Source organism: Ursus maritimus, unplaced genomic scaffold (genome assembly GCF_017311325.1).
Source record: "Ursus maritimus isolate PB19 unplaced genomic scaffold, ASM1731132v1 scaffold_1, whole genome shotgun sequence".
NCBI lineage: Eukaryota > Metazoa > Chordata > Mammalia > Carnivora > Ursidae > Ursus > Ursus maritimus.
In genome coordinates, this window is record NW_024423343.1 from 61,278,335 (window position 1) to 61,302,841 (window position 24,507).

At 42.4% G+C, this 24,507-nt stretch overlaps 1 protein-coding gene across 4 annotated transcripts in view; it reads right to left on the reverse strand.

The window, feature by feature from the left end:
* Positions 1–162: 162 nt before the first annotated feature.
* NOSTRIN (nitric oxide synthase trafficking) overlaps positions 163–24,507 on the reverse strand; it is a 55,260-nt gene continuing 30,915 nt past the window's right edge. For 2 of the 4 annotated variants that reach the window (XM_008687068.1, XM_008687069.2), the window contains exons 7-16: positions 24,396–24,494; positions 19,272–19,397; positions 13,195–13,293; positions 12,974–13,099; positions 9,161–9,269; positions 8,193–8,281; positions 5,273–5,398; positions 4,244–4,358; positions 2,815–2,904; positions 163–413 (exon numbers count right to left, since the gene is read on the reverse strand). In XM_008687068.1, coding sequence (XP_008685290.1) covers positions 277–413; positions 2,815–2,904; positions 4,244–4,358; positions 5,273–5,398; positions 8,193–8,281; positions 9,161–9,269; positions 12,974–13,099; positions 13,195–13,293; positions 19,272–19,397; positions 24,396–24,494 — 1,116 coding nt within the window. In that variant the 3' untranslated portion in view covers positions 163–276. The remainder of the gene's footprint in view (positions 414–2,814; positions 2,905–4,243; positions 4,359–5,272; positions 5,399–8,192; positions 8,282–9,160; positions 9,270–12,973; positions 13,100–13,194; positions 13,294–19,271; positions 19,398–24,395; positions 24,495–24,507) is intronic. The other 2 variants (XM_008687071.2, XM_008687070.1) reach the window with 2 other exon arrangements.

Sequence of the window (24,507 nt, forward strand, 5' to 3'; positions counted from 1 at the left end):
CTCTCTCTCTCTCTCTCTCTGTGTGTGACTCCGGGGGCTGTGTTGGGGCATCTCTAGGGTCTCTTAGGATTTGAAAACTGTAGTTGCTGTGGGGTCCCTTTCCCGCCTCCCTCCACTCTCATCTTCTGACTCTGTTTCAAGCAAATAAGCAAGAGTGCAAAGTGCGGTGACACACAGGTAAGACTCCATTCTCTATTTGTAAAGATTACAGCATTTATCTTTATTTGCACGCCCTGTACAGCTGACAGAGGAAGGCGGTGTGCTCGGAATCCTGTTTTACACCTGGGTGGCCGGGTTCCCAGCACTGGAAGGGAGCTCCTCCACGTAAGCCGCAGGAAAATGGCCCTTTTTTCCATTCAGAGAACCAAACCACCATCCTTCTTCTTGTTTCCTGTATATAGTCACAATGTCGCCTGGGAAAATGCACATTTAGTTAGACAGATGGGTCTCTGCCATTAAGCACATGCCCGAGCCCAGTTGGCAAGACAGTTTTAAGGAGATTCTGCTTTCAAGGAGTTACTTGGTAGCATCATTCTCGGCACACGATTCAGATGATGCAAAATTTACTGAACACCTCTGTATGCAGCAGGCATAATGCAGAGAATATGAAAAAGAATAAGTTAATGGGCAACCAGGTTATGTCATACGATAGTTTCATTAAAAACCGAATCACGTGGGATCACATGTCCTTCTTGTGCGGGACGGCTTACTTCGGATACAGCCTATGGCTCGTCATCAAACTTTTTCTTGGTGTCTGTGTTTTAAGGGTTTCTCACATTGGTGGCCGAGATAGTCTGGTACGGTGACTAGAAGTACGTCTCAGCTACCAGACTTTTCTTTAGATCACGACAGCTTCTCTCCATTACATGAGCCAGTTTTATAGTCCAAAGTTCCAACTCACAGCTTTGCACAGAAACATAACTCCCCATTCCTCAATGTAGATCACTTTAATAAAATATCAATTTGAAGACAATACTTTTTAAAGCCACGAGTCAAATACATAGAATTCCTAAGAGACATATGGCTCTTCCCTAATTCTCTCTTAAAAAATACCATTCTGATATTAATAACCCTAAAGCTTAAACTGGTGTCCCAAATCCTCTGGCTAAGTCCTTCTCTGGTGAGAAAGGGCCCTTCCCCTCTGGCTGCTGACTGCACATCAAAGCAGAAGCCTCTTCTTTCGGCAGCCAAGAGCTCCTTTATTTTGAGCATCCTTCTGAGGTAACTTTTCAGTCTTTCTTTCTTTCATTCTCTTCTCCAGTTATTTTCTGTCTTAGGCAAAGAACTGTCCACCCCACCCCCTTCCACCTTGCCTCACTCATGAATCACTTTTTATTCTTACAGGAGATCATTCTCAGCCTAAGTGCTACCTCCAGTGAGTTCTCTCAGGCCAGCAGATCTCAGGTCAGCATATCGACACAGGCTACTAACAGGAATTCAAACAAATAATTTAAAGACTTGGTGCCGCTTCCCTAAGCCTCTGATGGCTCCGTTTACTTGAACCCACTTACGATACAAAGTATAAGTAGACTTTGCTGCCACCAGAACTGAAGATAAAGAAGAGAATCAATTTATTGTGTACCTACGTAACTCAGACACGGGCCCTGGGGTCTAGGTGGCATCTGGGAAATGTGCTTTTTATTCACATGGGAAGCGGGAGTGCGGCATTTCATTTACACACTTACTGCTGTAGGTAACCCTAGGATGACATGATGAAGAGCAAAGGGACTTCCAGAACTCTTCCAGCTTTTAAATAAAGGCAACATTGGTTTAAGATGAATGGAGGAGAGGGTCCACTTTCTATTTCCTTTTTTCTTATTTATTTCTGAGCTAGAAGGAAAAGTAGTTGCTGGAAGAAATCTGGCTGGCAAACTGAAAAGGAAGCACCCGTTAACCAATAGCAAAAACGTGTTGTATGGCTGCAAAATCCATCGAGACTTCCTGTTGGCTCTGGGCGCCATGTCCTGCTCGGAGGTAATGCGCTCTCTCCTACAACACAAGTTTTTCTCACTCACCTTTTCATTGCCAGATCTCTGCCTTAGCTTTAACATCCAAATATGGTTGCTAATTGGACACACAAAGAAAGGTGAGGCTAGTGACTTTTTCTTATTTAATGTTGAGGTCTACATAACCCATGACGGCAAACCTTTCTGTGTTCAACCAAAATCTTTGACACAGAAAAGGGGGCCATTTCCTGGGTTGGCCATAAAGCATTTTTTCTGAGAGGTAGGTGGGAGAAGCATTAAACTGGGAGTTCTCTGACCTGGCTTCTAGAACTCACCCTTACCCTGAGCCGTGAGGGGAAATCATTTTACATTCCTGTGTGTTTAGCTTTCTGAAAAAGAAAAAGATGGGGCCACCTTTCTAATAACTTTCCATTACTGACATTCTACCCCAGTTAGCACTGTGATAAGAAGCATGACTCTGGGTTTCTGAGTTCAAAGCCTGCGCTATCACTTCCTCTAACATCAGCCAAAGTACTTACCCTTTCTACTTAGCCTCAGTCTCTCAACAGTAAAATGGGAATAAACAATAATACCTAACTCAAAGGGCTTTTATGAACATTAAATGGGACAATGGGCTTGCAGCAATGTCTTGCACTTAGTAAACACTGAATAAATGTTAGCTATTTTTATTACATGACTTTTACTTTTGGTGTGCTTATCTTTATTTTTGAAAAAGGGTGATTATAAACCTGTGATGATTTGATGTTGTGGTAACTTGTAAGGCTGTTGTAACAAAGACAGGAGTGTTTATTCAAGTGAAAGATCTCAACACAGTAAGGCAATCAAACTATTTGAAAATGATTCTTACCTTTTTCCAAATTTAATTCATCATCTTGTCTGGCTTGAAAAGAATATAAAGCCTTGCAAAGACCACTGCCGAGCGGGGCCACACCGGAGGCTGAAAGTTGGATCCAGTTATAATTACTAATGCTGTGTCAGGAGGCAAGACGAATATGATGGAAGCTCTTGAGTTTTCTAATGCTGGGGTGCAGAGCCTAAATATACCGACCTCTTCTCAAAAGGAAAGTTTATAATTTCACATAATATTCATTTCTTGGTATAGTAATCATTTATGATACACTACTGTGTGTATGGACTAGGTATAATATATAATCAAAAACTGTATGATAATGTGGAACATAATAAGTCTGGAGAAAAAAAGTAAATAATAAAGATGATAATTTAAATTTGTTTCCCACATGAACCTCTTTATCAATATCAGTTAGCTGATATGTGTGGTAGCTGATGCATGTTTTGCAAAACACAACACCGGTTTCCATTCAGGTATAGATAGGGGCCTTGCAGCACGTGCTTGCTTCCACCATCCCTAGGTTCTGACGGAACTCTTTCTTTCTTTCTTTCTCTCTCTTTCTTTCTTTCTTTCTTTCTTTCTTTCTTTCTTTCTTTCTTTCTTTCTTTCTCTCTCTCTCTCTCTCTCTCTCTCTCTCTTTCTTTCTTTCTTTCTTTCTTTCTTTCTTCTTTCTTTTTTTTAAGGTTCAGTTAGCCAGCATACAGTGCATCGTTAGTTTCTGGTGTAGTGTTCAACGACTCATTAGTAGCGGGTAACACCCAGTTTCTTAAGCAATGTGACGGTGAGTCTTCACTACACCATGTGGACCATTACTGTCCCGGGTTTTCCTGAAACTCTTTCTGCTAACTTTTCATCAAGAAACTTGCAAATCAAAGTTTGGAAGCTATAGTTAAACAAGGGTTTAACAAGTTTAAACAAGTGTGTGTGTGAGTGTGTGTGTGAGTGTGTGTGTGAGTGTTGAAAGGTGAAAGGTGGGGGGTGTGGGCTGGGAAATAGCTAAGGTCAGGCAGCTGAATAAGGGGAGTAGGTAGGTCTTGGGATCACCGTGTTTCTCACAGAAAGGATAGGGTTTCCATGGAAGTTTGGAGGAGGCTGTGGAGACAGAGCTGCTCACAATGGTTCAGGGGTGAATGTATGGACAGCAAATTGCAGACTGTCTGAATAACATGAATGCCAGTCATCTCAGGGACCTTCTCATAGCATGCATTTTTCCCCTCAACCCTCCACTTTTTGACTCCTTCCCACAGTTTGTATTATGTCTGCACAGAAAGCTACAAATGCTAACAAATTAATCAGTCCTAACCGAAATGCAAATTTCTTTCAGCTGATAGATGCCCATGTGACTCTGAAAATAAAACGTAAATGTCACAATGTGCTGTGCTTTACCAACAGAACCAGCCCCAAATTATTGTGGGCATGGGATTACCTGTAGATGAGGACCTTGGGATTCTCTGCCCACCAGAAGACGTCCTGCTCACAACATTCTCTAATCTCTTCATCAGAAAAGGCTGAGATATTTTTACATAACTATGCGTCTGTTGCTGTTTAAATAGTGTAAAAAAAAAAGTCATTTTAACAACACTGTCATCAGAAGTATTTGTGAGAAGTGACTTTTCCACAGCTGTTTTCCTCGGGAATTTGTTTTTTAGTTTTGGGGAGGACAGTATAAATAAGTTATTCAATGCTTTTCTAAACTCTACTATAAATCTTAATTGTTTCTGAAGCCGTAATATTTTCAGAATTAGACAATGACTGTATTTTATAGCCTGTGTTTGCAATTCTGACCTGCAGCTCCAGGTCAAATAATAACACTCACAGCTTTACTTCCTCAAATTCAAATTTAATTGGCTTTAACGCAAGTGAAATGGCCATGACTCTAAATGATTGATTTTTTAGAGTTCTGAGTCTCACGGAAAGAAAACAATCCCATTATCACAAGATGGTTACAGCTCCCCCTTCTGACAGGAAATGGAAAACAGCTGCAAGGAGTAGCGACTCCTGCGTATTCACCTGTCACCATCACTTCCTCCAGTGTATCGCCGGGAAGACACACGGATGTGAATTTTTGAAGTTGTACTCACACTTTACCCACATTATGTACTATGTTAAATGGATGAGACCAGTGCATATCCCAAAATCTTACACTTTAGGTCTGTATGAAATTTCACTCCAAAAGCATGTTTAGAGAATAAAGTTAAGATATGAGGAGGAAGAAGGAATCCAAAGTGTTATTAGCTCCTCATAGGTACTCTACAAAGAAGGTATTTATTTGTGATTAGCTCTTGTTACTGCACTCAAAAGGAATAAAAATGAATTTATCTTAAAATTCCACAACTGGGATTTGGGATATATGGTACATAAAACTCACAATAGCCTTTTTGCCCTGGTACGACTAGAAGCCACTCCATCCAGCAAGCGCCATCAAGAAATCACAGCCCATCTCTTAAATGTTTACCTTTTCTTTCCACTTGAAGATGGAGTTACTACAGGGATGGCTCGGTTGAGGTCTCTGCTCCAGTTCTGCTAACACCGATGACAGTTTGTAGGAGTTTGCTTGCAAGAGGTCTAGTTTCAGATTGGTCTGTGGATACATCATTTGGCCACATGAGTAAATTTCTAGAAAATGAGGCACAGCTGGTGGGTAAAGGGATATCAGGGTAACTTCCAAGATGACAAAGAGGTCTAGAAAGGTACACATTCGACTCATGCAGACAGGCACAGAAGATGCGAAAGAGAGCAAAAGTGGACCCTTCAGGACTTTAAAGGAACCTTGGTTGTCGAGTGTGCCTTCTTCTGGACTCTTATAAACAGGATAAACTGGAAACCTAGATAGAACAGTATTTTGTGGCAACAGATAGCTTTACTCAAATTTCTGCGAGGAGTGAGAAAGGGAATAATAAAGTGTCGATCTCAGAAGGTAGACTTTTGGGGGCTTTGAAGGAAGGCAGTTGAAAGTGGTGCGCAACGGAACTTGTATCAGATAGTATCAAACTCAAATGGTGTGAAGTGGGTTTTGTTGTTGCTGCTGCTGGTGTTACTGTTTTTCTTAAAGAGGTGAGGTCCTCTATTACCCAAAAAGTTTGCAGTAACACTTCTGGAAACTGGAAACAGTATTCGGGAGTATCTGGGTGTAAAAATAAGTGAAGCTAAAGATACACTCCTAGTTTGCCATTTGACCTTCTGTTCCCTGTTTGACCTTGAACTAGAAACTTCATAATAGCTTCTTTGTCAAGCTGTGTTCAGTCAGGGTAAATCAAATAACAGAATCTAAACAATGGGAGGGGCCTGCTTATCTCATCTCTTCCTCACCATTATTTCTCCCTTTTCCACACCTCCAGCATGGGGATTCCTAACCCTAACATCCCTGCCAGGGGGCCACAACCATGGACTGAACACCTCTGATGGATGGGGAACAGTCCATCGTATTGTGGGGCAGGCTTGCCTAAGACGAAATCAAAACCCACCGCATGCCTTCTACCATTAGACCTAGTCTGCATCTGAGAACATCATAGGGCAAGTCTCCTTCCTCCTCTATGTGGTGCTCCTTCCCATATCTGAAGACAGTGTCTACTCTAAAAATACATTCCGTTTCTGCAAAAAATTGCTCATAGAACATGCCTTACCAGCATTCTTGCTTCAAATACGGCACTTGAAGGACCAAGAGACAATGAATTGGGAAGAATTTAAATGAAACAGTTTCCTCCTGTAAGAAACCTTCCCTGGGGATCAAAAAGTCTACCAATACCACAAGTTTCCCTCCACCAACTGTAGGGGTGTGTAACCAAGTTACATGGGTATTCGGTACCCACTACTTGAAGGTGCATATTGGCTCCCTCATAAACACTGCGAATTCAGGGGGCAGACCCTCTCCAACCCTGCACCCTCCGCTGTGTGAATCAGATGCTCCTAGTACGTGTTCCATGCTGGTGATGACGATGACAAAATTCTATGCAAGAACAACCGAAGAAATAAACTTACAACTTAACACCATCACAAAATGCCCCATATGACTTTATTTTGGTAAATATTATTTGCATAGAATTAGTAAACCAAACATTTGGCACTGTCACAGAAAATGTCCTACAGACTGCTTTATAATTTCATAGGAACCGCAGCCATGTGTCCCTGAAAGTGTGTTAGACCTCTGCTCCCAAAAGAACAGAATCCGGGCCTTTCTTTTCACTAAGAGTGTTAGGCTTGTTCTTACAACAGCTCCCCCACTCTCCCAGCTCCCCAAGGAAGCCTCTGCTAAAAAAGAGATTAAACTGTACCTGACTGTATTTGTCTCCTTTCCCCAGAGAACTAGTGAAATTGCCTGTTTGGACAGAGGTATTAGGTACCTGCTTTCCCAAGAGAGTTCGTGAAGCTACGTATAAGGTACCAAGAGCCAGCCCAGCTTCCTGTATCCTTCAAAACATTGCTAAAGATTTTGTATCTCTTCCTGAATTCTTCTCAGATGAATCCCAGTCAATTTCCTCTCTCTCTCTTATCACAGCAGAAAACCTGTATCTAGCACACGTAGTTCACAGTATCTGTTCATTTTTATTCCTGTATAAAATTCACAGGCCTTTGCTGACCTCCCTTTCACCGTGGGTGCCTCTGAAGCAGCCTCATTGTCCATTGCTCCCCACAAACGCCAGAGGGGCTGCTGTGGCGCAGGCTCTCAACAAAAAGGCCCAGAGATGCCGCTCCCTGCCCTCTCCTGACAGTACCTCCCCTCCCCCTCAAAACCACCTCAGCCTCTAAACCTTTTTCCCTTGTTCTCAGAAGTTTTTGCCACACACTCAGACTACCCTCTTCCTTCTGTGTGCCCAAGCTTTCCTTTCTCCTGTTATTTCCAGAAGCCCCTGATGTTAGCTGAAGATAAGGGAAAGGGACTCTTCACAGTTACCAGGATTTCGGCTCTCCTCTGTGTATGGTGCTGGCACTTTCTAACAAACACTTTTTCCTCACAATAATCCTTTGAGGTAGGTACCGAGAAAAGTGAAGTTGTCCCAAGTCCATGGAAAGGGCAGAGCGCGATCCAAATATGGACCTTTCTGAATGCAGACCCTGTGTTTTTAATCACTTCTCTTAACCGGGTTAAAGTACACATGGTTTCCAGACCCTAATGGAATTATTCTATTTTGGGGAATTCTATTTTAGGCGCAATTGGTTTCCTGGAAGGACACTAAAGCAAACATGTCTAAGTAGTTGAATTTTTCCAGATCCCTCAAACTGCTCGTCAAGGAGGCGACTACAGGAGCTCTGACTGGATTGTTCTTTGTCATGAGAAAAGAAAGGCGAGCAGAGGTCAAACGGGCCCAGAAAACAAGCATTCTAAAAATAACTCCTTCATCTTTCAATCTAGGAAAGTAGACGCTGCAAATATTTACCTCGTCCATCAAGGCTGCTGTGATTTTTTGGCTCTCTGCGTCTGAGAAGGCGGGGTCCCTGGAGTAGGATTTCAGCATTCGTTCCAGGCCTGACAATGAGATCATCCTCTCAGTCACCGCGGTCCATCCTGTCCTGGAGGGACACAGCTGAGAGGGGGCACGTGCAGGGGGACCTGAGCCCAGAACTCACACCAGGGGGAGTTCCCGATGGCCGAGGCTCTTTCTCCTTGTAGTTGTTACTAACTTTTACTGAATGGGTGGCCTGCACCTTTATTTAATAAAGTTGAGAAATTCCAGTTTTTAAAAAATCCTGATTGTTATTTTGCAAGATGAGCATTCGAATCCTCCTTGTGGACCCAGTCCGTGGTCGATTCCCAAAACTATCGCAGTGTGAACCCCTCCCTCACTGCGGTGGTTATGTTTCTAAACATTTCGCTCTCTTGGATTTCCTATCGGGATTATATTTCAATATGTTGTTCTGCTCCCCATCAAATAAGCTCCGCATACCAGAATCACAAGCGCGGGGCGGTTTGTATTACCCGTATCGCATTAGAGCTGCTCACATTCTGACATCCCTAACTCATTTAGAAGGAGAGCTTAAAAAGAAATAAACAAAAAAACCAAAAGCTGTGTGCACAAGGAGGCTTACCATCTTTTAAACAGCTCGCTGTTCCTCATTCCAGCCAATTTTAGAAACACGGCGAAATGCTATTATTTCTGGAAATGGAGACCAAGTGCTCGTAGAGCTCTCTTAAATAGACCAAAATGTCATTTTCAATCTGTTTGCGCTCTCCTTTCTTCTTTCCCACTTTTCTTTATTCACACAAATTAGGTCTGACATAGGATTCTTTAAATGAGGTGATCCCTGCCCCGATTAGCAAAGGTGAAATCACCCTACCTTTGAATGAACCCTCTGAGTAGAAAGAACACTTTCCCTGATCGGGCCATTCACAGATATAATTACACACCTTCCTGGTCTCTTGAGGCTTTTTCAATATCTTTTTGCAGTCTCAACAGTTTTGATTTTAATGAAGACTCTTGTCGCTCTTTATTCATTGCATTGTTAAGATCTTCTTCCTTTAGGGGAAAAAATGATGTTTAACAATTTAAGGAGAAAAAGTAAGGTTTGCTACTCCTAGTTGCACTGAGAATTTCACTGAAAACTGTATTTAATATTAACTTAACAGAAGGAAAAAAGTAAAAAAAAAAAGTCAGGATAACCTTTGGTTTTATACAGGTTGTTCTATCTGTCCTAGACCCACTTAATAAGAAAATCTTGTCCACAACTTGTAAGTACACAGCTGAGCACTTTCTTCAACAGAACACAGTATTGCTGGAGAAAGAGCCTTCCTATAGTTTAATTTCACAGTTTCTTGATAAGTAAATCTATTTGTTGGATACTCTACTGCTCCCTATTGATCTTGATTGAAGTTAGAGTTCTTCGAAGGTCCAAATGTAGCATGACATGTTTCCCAGGAGCTAGGACTGTGTCGGGAGTTTCATCAATGTTTATTGTGCTCTGTTCTGTATTGGCTGGCTATTGGCGACCCATGAGCTCTTCCCAGGATGGGTCTATAATCTAGTCAGGCCTTGAAGCATCACGTAAAGAGACCTAGCAATCCAAGGCCACATTCATTCATGAGTGTGCAGACAAGAATGTGTGATTCGCCGAGTGCCAGGACGTGAACGTTTCAATGAGGCAAGAAGACTTAACCAGGATTTTTCAGTCAAGGAGAAGGAAGCCAAAGGGTACCCTGGACAGGAGAAATGGCACAAGCAAAGGACAGAGGGAGGGCTGCAGGAGACGCATCAGGAACGATACGTAGACCAGTTGCTTGAGCAAACACAGTAGAAGGAAAAGTTGTCTTGGCAGTTTAGGTCAGATTTTTGGGCTGAAGTAGGGATTTTGTCTTATAAAATGTGAAAAAATGTTAACAATATCTGAGCTTTCACATCCATTATTTCAAGGGTCGAATGAAAAGAAAATGAGGACGTCAAGGTTGGATGGGGAGGCAGCCGAACAGGAGTGTAGCAGATGGACAGGAATGCGTGGAGAAAAAGGGGACACTAAGGTCTGAAGACAGAAGTAGAGGGATCAGGACTTGGTTGATACAGAAGGAGAAAAAACAAGGATCCTGAAAGTTGGTGGAGAGATGAGCTTTAGATAGACAGTCATGAAGCGTGAGGATTTAGAGCAGAGAGAATAGCCTTAATAGGAATAATAAGGTATAGATAAACATATATTGCTCATATATTGTGAATTGTATATTATAAATGTTGATATCCTTATTACATGTGATTCTTACAACAACCCTAGGAGATTGGTTTTATTTTCCCCATTTTCCCTCTGACAGTCAGAGAAATAAATGAAGACCCAAAAGAAACAGTTTGAAACCCAGGTCCTCTGAATCCCAGTGTGCCTCCCCATCGGCTCCTGCCCATGCCAGCCCCTGGAGGTCGGCGGCCCCGCAAGAGCCCCGGCTGAACTGCAAGGCTGCCTCACTCCACCCCTCAGGCCCTTCTTGCTGGAGAAATGCACATCATCCCCGGGCTCCGGCTCCGGCTCTGTGCCAGGCCAAGACTCCATTTCGGTTGTTTGGGGACATCTATTGTTTACAAACGTATTTCTGGAAGTGGATCACTACTGGCACAACTCGAGGATAGAGTATACTGCTGTCCTTTAACTTTCTTAAATTTGTCCTTCTCTTCCAAAGACTTTAGAAAGATCAATATTGAAAGTGGCCTATGAAACTGCTGATGCAACTTAGGAGCATGGCCTTTCCAGCAACCTTACAAGTACTTTCACACTGGTCACCAGCCCCTCAATATCTGCGTTTGGATTGTTCTCCGGTCTTACCCTAGTCCTTGTACATTTCTTGGCAACTAGATATAAACCAGTCTACACCCAATGTCTATAAAGGCAGATTTAGGGCATGTTTTTCTTTGAGGATATTAAGGAAATCCTATTTACCCATTTGGAGGTACAGTCCATTGTCTTAGACAACAGATATGTAGTCATTAGCTCTGGTGCACTGATGATGTGATAGAAACCAAAAATTCCCATGGGCATGTCAATTACAGATAAACTGTCATGGCTGCCTCCTTACATCGCACTAGAAGCCTAATCACATTTTCAATGACAATGACCCCTATTTTACTGACAGCTTAGTCAATAAGGGCATTTTTATAAGAAAGTAACAAATATATTTTATTGCACATTTTCCCATCTCAGGAGTCACCTACACTATTTGGAAGAGAAAAAAAAAGGAGCATTTTCTGCTTATAATCAAATCTTCCTTTCCACTGCTTATCACTACATTTGTTTCTGTTTTGAACAGACATTACTATTGCTAATTCACTTCACTTTTCCAGGGTAGGAAAAGAAGATCTAATTCAAGAAATAGGTGGCCACTTACTGCTGTTCGGAGGGTAAGGGTGGGGAAAGCTGGTCAGGAGCCACTGTTGGGCCTAATCTAACCTCCTTTCCTCCTCCTTCATCTCTTGTTCCCTGAGCAGGACTCCTGGGATGTTGACTTCAGCTACACTTTTAAGCCTATAGGAGGCCATGACCAGTAGGCTAGTTCTCCATACAGGGGGAAACGAGCCTTCCCAATCTGGACCTTGAAAGTCTGGACAAAATACAGCAGAGGAATTCTTTCTGCAGATGGCAATAATTAATGATCAGCTCCTAGAACACTACAATTAAGACCAACAAGAGGGAGGACAAAATCCTTGAGGTGTGACCCAAGAAGACAAAGAATTTCCCCCCAGATAACAAAGAAGTGAGATGTCTAGGCTCTGACCAGGCACGCTGATGGGTTTTTAGCAAGTTTCATATAATGGTAGAATCACCCAAATGACCTCAAAATAAGCTTCTATAATATGGTGTGAGGTTTTCAAAGGCAAGGACCATGAAGAATGTTGACAATGATTCCCACCTTCGAGGAGTCCTGCCTTTGTTCAGTCCCCTCCACGAACACTTATTGACTTGGGTTTGCACTATTGGACTGCACTTATCGACTTGGTTCTGACAAATAGAATACAAAGAGATGTCACTTCTGAGATCAGCTTATAAAGAGTACAGTTCCACCTTGGATACTCTAGCTCTGTCTCTTTCGGATCACTAGCTTCTGGGGGAAGCAGGCTGGCCTATTGTGAACTCCCCACAGGTGCAGAGAGCCTTATGGCAAGGAGCTGGTCTCTGCAGCCACCAGTCAGCGGGGACCAGAGGCCTGCCATCTGCCACATGGGTGAGTTCAGAAGCAGGTTGTCTCCCAGGAGAGCCTTGACATGTCTGCACTCCCGCTAACACTTTGATGGCAGCCTTGTGAGGGACTCAGAGGCACCAGGGAAGCCACACCTGGATTCCCGGCCTGCAGAAACTGTGAGATAATAAATGCTTGTTTTAACCTGCTAAGTTTTGGGGGTAATTGTTTTGCAGCAATAGACAACCGATATGACATACAGTGATTATTTGCAGGTCATGAAACAGTCTGCCTGGGATTACTCTAGAAGCCTGAGCATAAAGATTCAGTCTGGAATCCCATTTGACTTTCTTCCCTTCCAGAGGACACCAAAGACATACTTCTATTGCCCGGTTTCTAAACCACATCCTGTTGTTGTTTTTTTAAAATTTATACAGACTATGAAAAAAAATCAATATTTTCATTTACAAAACAAGATATTTCCTTTACAATTGCTCTCAATGTTTTTCCAAATGCGTCCCTCAGCCTATGAATGAGGCTTCCCATCAATGGAATTTCCTTCCATTCTATACTTACGAAGTAATCGGTTAATAGGAACTCAGATTTATTTTCTGTGGATGACACTGCAGTTTCTTCCATGAGAGCCTGGGTGTCTTTCTCCACATCTATCTTGCTGATGGCACAGTGAATCTGCGTGTGGCACTGCAATGCCAAGAAAGCAGAACAAGGTTGCTGAAGAATGTTTCCTGCCAGTTCCTACCACGTGTATCAGAAATACAGAAATCCTTACAACTCACTGTGGTCAGGGTTTGGCCAAAAACAGAAATATGTTGGGTGTACTGGTTCAAGTTATTGTATAAAAGTTTAATTCTTTCCTTCTCCAGCTCCAGGATGCTCTGAAAAGGATGGAAAATGACAGAAGATGAGCTGGTTGTTGTGCAAAACTAAAGGCACCCACCCAAGCACTGGCACACCCCCAGAAAGCCCGTGAACGGTCACATTTGTGCCTTTTGATGATGTCATTTCCAGGCTGCAGTGGGGGGAGATTCCCAGGAAAGAACATGATTTGGTGCTAAGTCCTGTTTATCCTCCTTTAGGATTGGTTTTGTTTTTGTTTTTGTTTTTTAAAGATTTTATTTATTTGACAGAGATAGAGACAGCCAGCGAGAGAGGGAACACAAGCAGGGGGAGTGGGAGAGGAAGAAGCAGGCTCATAGCAGAGGAGCCTGATGTGGGGCTGGATCCCATAACACCGGGATCACACCCTGAGCCGAAAGCAGACGCTTAACCGCTGTGCCGCCCAGGCGCCCCTAGGATTGGTTTAACTCACATAATTTTCCCAGGCTGTTTTGGCCCAAAAGGCATTTGGTTACCTGGTATTCACAAAGGAAGGGGAGAAAAGAGATCATTTGAAAAGCATCTGTGAGTTTTTTTTTTTTTTTTTTTAAGATTTTCCTTATTTGTCAGAAAGAGAGAGAGAGGGCACAAGCAGGGGGAGCGGCAGGCAGAGGGAGAAGCAGGCTCCAAGCTGAGCAAGGAGCCAATGTGGGACTCAATCCCAGGACCCTGGGATCAATACCTGAGCTGAAGGCAGACACTTAACCGACTGAGCCACCCGGGCATCCCAGCGTCTGTGAGTTCTAGAGAAGGAGTGTGAAGCCCAGTAAAATCCCTGTCCATATCTTGGAAATGCATTCAGACTATTTGACAAGAGCAGAACCCCAAAGTCTGATCAACTTTGAACTTAGGAAATTTTAGGCCAGGTTTTAGGAACACACTGTACCCCAGTAGGCAGCTGTTTCCTTATGTTGACACGAGTTGAGCCACCAGCATCAGTCTGAGACTAGAATCACCAGCATCTCTTCATGGAGATGGTAATGGTTAAGAGATTTTAATTACGTTTCAGGGAAATCATTAAAATGATCTATGTTTGCTCATGAAAAGAGGCAGAGATAAATTCCACTGTGCAAAGGGGAAATCCATATCTCATTTAATGAATTATTGCTTTCTGTTATCTTGTTCTTTTTGTATAAAATAGGTAGTAGAGAAGCAAAATACTCTGGAGGACCTAAAACTGTCCTTTTGTGCCTTTACGATAGCACATGTATGAGAGCGTGGCCAAAGTTCGCAGGGGGACAGCAGAGCTGGAGACTGGTTGGGGCCCAGGCACCGTGATAAACCATACTCTTCATTCTTTCCAGTCCTGTTGTCTGGTCTGTACAACTCAAGGAGTTCGGAAGGAATTCATTTTCATCTAAATTGCTTAAATAAAACTGATCAAAGAAATATCATGTTCTTTCTAAAGCAAAAACTCTCAAATTTTAGCATGCTTAGCAATCACCTAAACACCTTACTAAAATCATTCAGAGGTTCTGATTCATCCCATTTAGGGAGGTGCTCAGGAATCGGAATTTTAACAAGTACACTAGCTGCTTGGAGACATTGTCCTGGGACTCTAAAGGGCCACAAAAAAAAAAATCTAATTTCAGATTATTTATGATTCTTCCACCCAGAGCTACCCCATTAGCATTTTGATGTATTTCAGTCCGTCTAGGTATGCGCAAATGTACGATTTTATTTTTCTAGTTACCCAGCAAATTATTCAAATTTGTATTCTGTTTTTTCACTTAACATTATACAAGAGCAGTTTCTCATGTTGTTCGCCTCCAGAAACTCCATTTAATATAGTCCACTGCGTGGGGTTGCATACAGCACATTTGATTCATTTAGTCATCCCCTTAAGGTTAGCCATTTGAATTGTTTCCTCCCTTTTGCTTTTAATGTATTTTGAACAGAAATTGGTTTGTTTTTCAGCTATTTCCTCAAGATGCATTTATAGAAAGAAAATTATGTTTTTCACCACGGGTTCTGGGAGAGAATCAAGCCCTACTGTCCTGAAGCGTCCGTTGTGTGCCGTATGAGTCACCAGCTCCCCAGCCCCAACCCCTCCACCCTGAGAGGCACAGTCACTACTGCCCTTGGGGGAACTGTGAAAACAATCACTCTGATTATTTTCTGTGTTCTGTGGTTCAGATGAGGAACACTGTTGAGAAGGTGAACATTTTTAATGTTCTTGACACTTATTGCAAATGCCTCTCTAAAATAATTCCTTGAGTACTTACTGTTGGAACCCAACATTTGGCTCTTGGTAATTCTTAGTAGCACGGCCATTATTTTTCAAAATATAGATTATTTCTACCAACTGAATTGTTTGTTCTTAGAACAAATGTGAATGTGACTTGAGCATAATATGATTATGAATAGTAAGACTAATTGACATGTGGTTTGTGGAATTGGTTTTATTACTTCATAACCACACTTGAAACTTGACCCTTTTTAGTAGCTAGCAAACTGCCTTGAGCACATTTCAATGAATGCTCTCTCAAAGAATCTATAAATCCAATTTGGAGAGTAAGAAGGGGTAAGAGGATACGCTATAGGATGCTTAAATGAATTCTTATACCCCATTTCTACAGAAGAATGGTCCTGGCAGAATGGAGGGAAGAAGGAAACTGAACCACCCTTGTAACATTTCCACCTCACACACTTATAATAAAATTCCCTTAAATTCAGTTCAGCCCACTTTTGTTATGTGTCTTCATGAGTATAACATTCTACTTCTGAGTTTGTAAACAATGGACGATCTAGAACACCCAGTATAATATGTGAGTCAATGATTTGGTGGTGCAGACAGGGTGTATACAAGCTAAGGGAATACAAAGTAAAGGAATGTTCTTGGGTAGGGCCGGGCGAGGATGACTTGGCAGAAGTAGTCTCGAATGGGTCTACAGAGCTGAGCTTGCACTCGGGAGGCTGAAGGTAGCTCTAAGGGAGCCGAGGTAAGAGGAAGTGACAGAACTGAAAGGGAGAGCGGGGCGCAATGTTGGTGGCCTCTGGAATGGTGGTAACAATAAACCAGGATACAAGAAGGGTGAAAGGAAATCTTTCTTTTCCTTACGGAGATTCTGATTTTGAGTAGATTCTCCACATGACTTGGATTCTAATAAAAAAAAAAAAACTAGGGTTTTAAATATTTTTAAAACTGAGTTATAAGTTTATTTAAAAAAAAAACTTCAAGTATAATTAACATACAGTGTTATCCTAGTATCAGGTGTACAGTATTATGATTCAACGATTCTATACATTACTCAGTGCTCATCAGGATCAGTGTCCTCTTAATCCCCTTTGTCTATCTCACCCACCCCCACCACTCACCTCCCCTCTGGCAACCACCAATTTGTTCTCTATAGTTAAGAGTCTGTGCTTTTATTTGTCTGCAAAGACATCTTTTGTAATAGAGAAAATGTATATCTTGTCACCATCAGGGAGACTTTATAAATAAAAAAGATAATTTCCATGATGTTTTAATATAAAAGTTGGAGCTGCTGAAAGGGGGTCCGTCAGGAGGAGAGGTACAGGAGGACCCTAACAGGAAAAAAGAAAACTGAGAAAAAAGAGAGACCTAGTAAGAGCCTCTGAGAGGGGAGTTGGTAATAGCAATACATAAGACATTTTGAAGGCCAGCTGGAGGTCACCTATACCAGTCATGCTGGCAGCCATACGAGGTAGGAACCATAATTATCCCCCATTGCTGTGATGTAGAGAGGTGAGAGGAGTGCAGACATAGAGGTTAAGTATTTTTCTCATAGCCCTTGAAGGGCGTCTGGAAGATGGAATGGGAGCAGCCATTTCTCTCCCATAATCTAACAGGGCTTCCAAGGAAGCCAGCCTCTATGGAAAAGCCACAGATCCACTGAGAAGTCCCAGGGGGTGAGGCAAGACCAGAGGCCGGGCTGGAGAGCCAGGTTTCAGATGGACAAAGTTGGAAATTAAATCCTTGGCCCTTTCTCCTCGTCTTCATCTAACATGTATTCAGCAGAAGCGAGGAGAGTACCCGGACCCTATGTTTGATGGCGTAGAATAAAGAAGGGTTTCTCCTCATTTCCTCCTCTCTTCGGCCTAGTTTTCATCTCTCCTTTAATTTCCCCACTTTTCCCTAACTCTGCATCTATCCTACCTGGAACGTGGAAGAGCAAGAGATTAAATATGGCCCATTGGATTTCGGCTTGTCCAGCTCCTGTTAGTGCAGAAGCAGAGAGCAGAGGTCAAGCCCATGGCATCAGACCGCCTAGGTTGAATCCCGTTGCCATCTTGGGCAAGTACCTTCACATCTCCACTCCCTCACTATAAATTGGGAATAGAATTATGACCTCTTCATGATGTTGTGAGGAACACAAAATGTAATGCTGTGAGTGTACTCAGCGCCGTGCCTGTCCCTAGGCAGCACCTGTATCATTCACACATGACTGTGCTTATCAAATTGCATCTTGATTGCCTCTTTTTGCAACTGTACCTTGCTTTAAACATTTTTTAAAACTTAACATGTGGGGAAAAAAGAAACCAACATTCATGTTCTTAACACCCAGAGTTGAACATTATTTAAGTTGGTCAGATTTATGTTGACTTAAAAAATAGAGAACTAAGCTAGTCAGATATACAGTCGTTGGAGTAACTTTTGAGCCCGGGTTGCTTCGTCCTCTACAAGCTGTGTGGCTGTACAGGGCAGCTTTCTTGAATTCCCACCATTTCCCTCATACAACACAGATTCAGTCTATATGTATAAGTTTACAAACACACACATTAAAAACTCACTGTAGTTTGGGGTGTGAGTTTTTTAAATGCTTTAATTTACATAGAGTGTATAAATAGCATATTTCTTTTCTTCAACATCATGTTTTTGAGGTCAATTTGTGTGGGTTTTTTAAAGATGTTATTTGTTCATTTATTTGAGAGAGAGAGCCAGAGAGAAAGCATGAGTGGAGGGGAAGGGCAGAGGCAGAGGGAGAAGAGGGAGCCCAATGCCAGGTTCAATTCCAGGACCGGACCGTGGGATCAGGACCTGAGCCAAAGGCAGATGCTTAACCAACTGAGCCACCCAGGTGTCCCTAATTTGTGTTTAAATATAGTTTTAATTAATATTTATTGCAAGATATTATTCTACCTTCTAACTTAGAGCACATTTTAAGAGGAATTTCTCTATTGATAGGTATGAGGATTGTGCACAATTTTTTCTCATGATGCAGTTATAAACAATTCTGCAATAAACATTGTTATACATCACCCTTGGTATACACGTGTATACCAGATATACGCCTAGGAGGGGGACTGCCATGTTGTAAATACATGCACATTTCAGTTTTACTAGACACTATCAAGTTATTTCACTAGAGAGGTATAAGAATTCTTGTTTCCCAGCAATTCTTGTTTGGCAACACGTGATATTGCCACTTTTTAACCTTTGCCAAATGACCGAGAGTCTTTTCATATGTTTATTGGTCATTTCGATTTTCCCTTTTGTGATCTGCTTGTTCATACTTTTTAAGTTTTATGGGATGATTTGCCAATTTCTTTCTTTATATGTCTTCTTTGCTGCAAAACTTACACCTCCCAAGCTGAGATGGTTCTCTTTAATCACTGCTCCAGGGCCCAACACAAAGCCCCGCATACAAAAGAACTCCATAAGCGATTACTATATAAATCAGCTCTCAGGCGTAAGACTGATTCCTGAGTGCCAAATACTCAAGCCTTAATTTACACTTCACATCGACAGCACTTTTTGAAGTTAGCTGAGTGCTATCGTGTCCATCGAGAGTTAGAATCTGGCCAACGACCCTCAGTAAATATGCACTGGTTATTGGATCCAGGGAGAAATGGAAACGACTGGAAGTCATGTGGTTTGTCTAGAGTCACAGTAGGAGTGAGGGTCGTCGCCAAGGACAGAGCTCATCAGGTCATGCAACGGAGATTTGACCTTCCTTTTCAAGCCTCACAAAGCTCTACGGGAAGAAGAGAAAAATGCGAGCCCAGGACTCACCTGGTAGCAATTTTCCAGCGTGTTTTCCCACTTGAGTCTGGTAGCACAGCCAGCCAGGTTTTTTTGGTAGTAATTTTCATCTTCTTTTGCCAACTTCTCCGTCGATTTTTTCAGTTTACTGAGGAGCTAAAGGAAAACGTCAGTGTCACATATTCCCTAACACATTTATCAAAGCCCTTGGTAATCCCAGATAAAGGATTATATACAACCCATCGATACGCTTCTCATCTCCCAGCTGAAGTCAGCCACAGTAACTACAGATGACAAAATCAAAGAGCTTTCTCAGAGAAAAGGCATATCAGAGCTGAAAGGAAACCTAAGGGTCAGTACGAATCCTTCAATTGTTCACAGGAAGAAATTGAGGTCCGTAAGTGTGACGTGATGTGCTCCTGTGCTTCCAATCAAGGAGGAGGCCAAATGACAGGTGAGGGGAAGCAAGCACAGATTAGCAAGCTCCAGCTCAAGACTCGACTCTACAAATGACTCCTGTGCTCTCATTTGGTAAATCGCCCGTGCGCCCACATTCCTTCCGAGGACGGGTAGGGATCGTGCAAGCACGTAAGTTTAGAACCGGCTCGCTGGTGAAAAGCCTGACGCACAGGCCAACGTTCACTACAAGTTGCGGCCTGCCTGGCAGGTGCTTTCGCTCATCTTGCTCCCCGGTGATCTGTTTCTTCATGAAGAGCCCCCTCGTGCCAGCCACCAAAAGTGACCATTCTGATTGTGAAACCTTCTGGAAAATCAAAGTGATAACACAACTCTCTGCATCAGGGTAGCTGAAATTGATTCTCGAAATGCTCAAATAATTTCACATCTTTGAGAACAAAGGAAGTTGTATTACATGAATGACTCTCAAACTTGAATATGTTTAGGAAGGACCTGGGTGCTTATAAGAGTGCAGATTTTCAAGGTCCCACAGGTAGCAATACTGATCCAGCAGTTCTATAATGGGACGGGGAAATCTGAATTTCACTACCCCTTTTGGTGATTCTGATGCAAACGGTCCTCAAAGCACAGTTCAAGGAGCACCAAAGATCCCTCTGACTTAAGCAGTTTAGGAGTTTCAAGGATAGAGACAAAGGCTTTCAAGAATGACCTTCTTTATGCTTAAGGACATTTTGACTAACGTTTTAGTAATGAAGAACATGCATCCAAAATGGTGAATATTAACACCACTCCCTTTATTCTTCCAACTGATATGCTGGCCATTCAGCTGTCCCGGCTCTGATGTATGACTTACACAGGACACATTTGGTTTTGTATATCAAGTGCAATGAACCACATTTATCTGTGGAAACATGAGCTTATGAATTTTAACCTGATAACAATACAGTGAAAAAGCTGAAAGTGTGCCGTGGCTATACTTTGCTAAATCATCATCCTTAGATTCTCGTTGAGAATGCTCGTACCCCCAGCAACGAGAATGGAGTCACTTTTGAGATGACTGCTCACATTCATCAGCCTACGCTATAGAGCTCTATTGACTAGAAGTTTCTGTTCAGCAAATTTACAACAAATAACCCCAAACAGATATAAAAGAATGGTAGACTTTTATATTCTTATTTAAGGAAATTCTCAGAAAAGTTTATAAAATTTGTCAAATATTGAACGCTTTATCTTTTCTTTCTCTTGGAACAAACATCTCATTCATTTATTCATCAAACATCTATTGAGTGCCTCCAAGTGCCATGTATTAGGCTCTGGGACTAGAAGAGTAAACTAGATAGTCTCCCCTTCTAGTCAGAGACCCACAGGGCCATCACTATCTCATGTGATAGATCCCAGAATGATACAAGTTTTAGGTATCACTGGGGTGCCAAGAGGGGCACCTAAACTAATCTTGGAATTAAATGGCATGTAAGCTGAGCGTTGGCATAGAATGGGTACTCACAGAAACGACTGTGTGTGAATAAAGCTAAAATGGGAGTCAGAAGTGGTGAGGTAAGATGGCATAACGTGATACTGACAAAATTTTTGCAGAGGCTGGAGCACACAGTTTGAGAGAGGACAGCAATAACACTGAAAAGTTAGGCAAGGGTCAGGTCAGGAAGAGTCTTTAGGGCCACATAAAGGAGTTCGGACTTGATTTGAGGTCGCCAGGAAGCTTCTAACGGCCTTTAAAAGAAGAATGATATGCTCATACTGGAGTTTCAGAAAAGTCAGGTGGGCTTGTAGATGAGGAAGAGATAGAAGGAGGCAACGCTGAAAGCCAGGACAGCAGTCTGCCAGAGAGCTGCAAGCAATGGTGATGGTGGTCTGGGAGAGAGCAGTGGGACATGGTGGGGAGGAAGCATAAGTACCAAAATTCAAGAAGTATTTGGTTTAGGAGGTAGAACCATGGGGATACATTACCTGATGATATTCAAAGATATAGAAAACACAGGAATAAAAGAATATTTTTGGTAGAGGGAAGTGATGGTTCCAATCTTAGATATTGAGTTTGAGGTGCTAGGAGGCAGTTCAGAGACTGGTTGGGCTGGAGACATAAATTGGGGTATTATCAGCCTGGATACAGTAGTGGAAGCCTTGAGAATATATTTATTAAGTACTGGTTATTTATTGAGTAGCTGATTTTGAGAATACTATGTTGGACACTGGAAATACAGCGCTGAATAAAACCGAATGAGTCCCAGGAGAGAAATCATCAGGAAAAGAGATATATAAAGGTCACGCAGAAAAAAGTCCATAAAAGAATTTAAGAAAAAATTGCCCTGAAAAAAAAACCAAAAGAGTAAGGTGTCACTGAAGTTAAAAGAAGAGAACTTTCTAGAAGGAGGACGTCAGCAATGCTTAATGCTTCCAAGAAGTTAAGTAAGATAAGAACTAGAAAGTACACATTGACTTTAGCAACAAGGATGACGTGTTTTCCAAGCAAGAACACTCTTCGTAGAATGGTGGGGAAAGCTTGATTGGTGTGGATCAAGGAGTGAACAGGAGGTGAGGAAATGGAGACAGAGCACAGATAACCCTTTCAATAAATCTTATCGTAAAAAGAAGGAGAGATGATAAAATCTGGGGAGGAATAGGAATAGGACCATGGAGAGGTGTCTCCCTGTCTCTTCCTACCCTCCTAAGATGGGGTGAGGAGGGCCATGTTGACTGATGAGAAGGGGTATGTCCAAGATACAGGCAAAAGGGAAATAATCACGAGAAACATCTCTGAGAGGCAGGATGGGCTGGAAATCCACACACACGATGAGGAATTGGCCTGTCCCCTTGCACATGACTTCAGTAGGCAGGTGGCTGAGCCGACTTCTATTTACTCTGTGAGGAAGGAGGCAAGATAGTCTGCTGAGAGTGGGTGGTGAGGATGGAGGTGTGAGAAGAATGGAGATTAGATCAGCTTGTGCTGAGCACAAGGACTGCTGAGCAGGAAAGCAGGAAGAACTGCTGAGCAGTCGGGGTGGAGATGACGGGCACTTCTCTGCCACGTGCGGACAATGAATGCTGCCTTAGGTGTTTAGCCTTAGGACTGAAAAAAAAAAGAAAGAAAAAGCAAGCAAGGAAGCAAGCAAAAGCTTCCAGATAAAGTGATGAAGATGATAGGGGTCTTGATACGAGGACAGCCAAGGTCCCATGGTTACGAGACAAGTCGGAGGAGGGCAGACAACACCATGGGCTTCGACCTCCAGGGAAGCTGCTAATGAGGGACGGAAGAGGAAAGCCACCATTTAGCTGCCTGGCACTTTTCTCTTTGTTATTGCTCGACGGCGATAAAGAATAGCTTGTAATGAGGGCTCCCAATGCCGGTGCCAGGCCCGGTGCTCGGCGCTGTCGCACGCCGTGCTTCCGCCTCCTCGGAAGCCGCTTCGTTATTCAGTGCTTGTTACGACCATGTCACACTGGGAGACTGACACGTGAACAAGTAAGAACGTTGTCAGATCTTGCTAGCAATGAATTTAAGTTATTCAACTAATAGTTTCTTCAGATGAAATGACAGCCTTATTTACAATGACGATTTTCTTTTTCTTTAAGAATGTTTGGGGTGGCGGTGGTTCAGTCTGCATTTCCTTAGGGGGACTTCATCTTGGGGGGAAGAGACTACTTCAGAGGTTTCCAGTTTGAAGCACACGACACACGAGGTGTGCGAGATTGTCTATCATATCTCCAACGTCATTCGTGTTCCTTTTGGCCTAGACACGGTTAGCAAGCTTAATCTTATTTGACATATGAGTCGACGCTGGTGCCCAGTGTGGACAGTTAGGTGTTCTGGAGGGAGAGTGGGGATTTTACAACCTAAGCAGCTGACACGGGCCCTCACAAACGTCTTCACTTGCAGTATCCTGGGACATGTGGCCATCCGCGTGTGTCTGGGGTGTGGGGATTTACAGATTTGTCATCTAGCTTTAATCAGGTTATACACACAAAACGAGCAAATGTCTTGAAAAGATTTCTGCTGAGATGTAGATTGCCATTAGCACTGCCAATGTAAGCACAAGAAAGCCACAGGAAAATGTCAGAGCTGATGCCTTCTCCTGCTCCTCGTTATAAGCACATCATCACCCATAGGAAAAGGCAAAAACTGGGATGATCTGGTGAAATCTGAAAAGAGGTTAACCAAAAAGTTTAAAACTATCAAGAGGACTATTAAAAATATGAATTTACATTTACTACGGTTAAGGCTGAACCTTGCCCAGGTGTATATTTTGCCTGGAAATGTCACTCAGTGATCACAGGAAGGCATCATGATTAGCTAATCATTTAAAATATTATTTCATCTCTATCTCATCCCTCAAGCACTTTTTTATGTTTTCTAATGTTCATAACATATTCGTATAACATATAAAGTGCTACATGTGGTACACAATGTTGGTAAAGTACATGAAATAATTCGTTATATACATACATATATTTTTTACTTACTTGCACTGAGAGATATTTAATAGGGTCCCTATGGAAAAATGTGGACACTCTTGGTCTAATTCATCATCTGTCAATAATACCTTTTAAAAATATATGTGGACCAGGAATGATTTAGAATCCCTCTCATTCTCTGCCACGTGCCAGCTCTGCAGAGACCTCACACAGAGCAGGGAGTCAGCCAATTCTCTTGTGTTCATAGCTCAGAGTAGGAAACCCATGCTTCCCCACACCACATGCATGCAGCCAGCCATGACAGGTTACCTTCTGCTTCTCCTTCTTAGTCACAGTGTGCTTGGAGCTTTCTACAAGTTGGGAAAGTGCCTCATGCTTCTTGGTACTAACCATTAATTTCTTCTTGGCCTAGAGTCAAAAA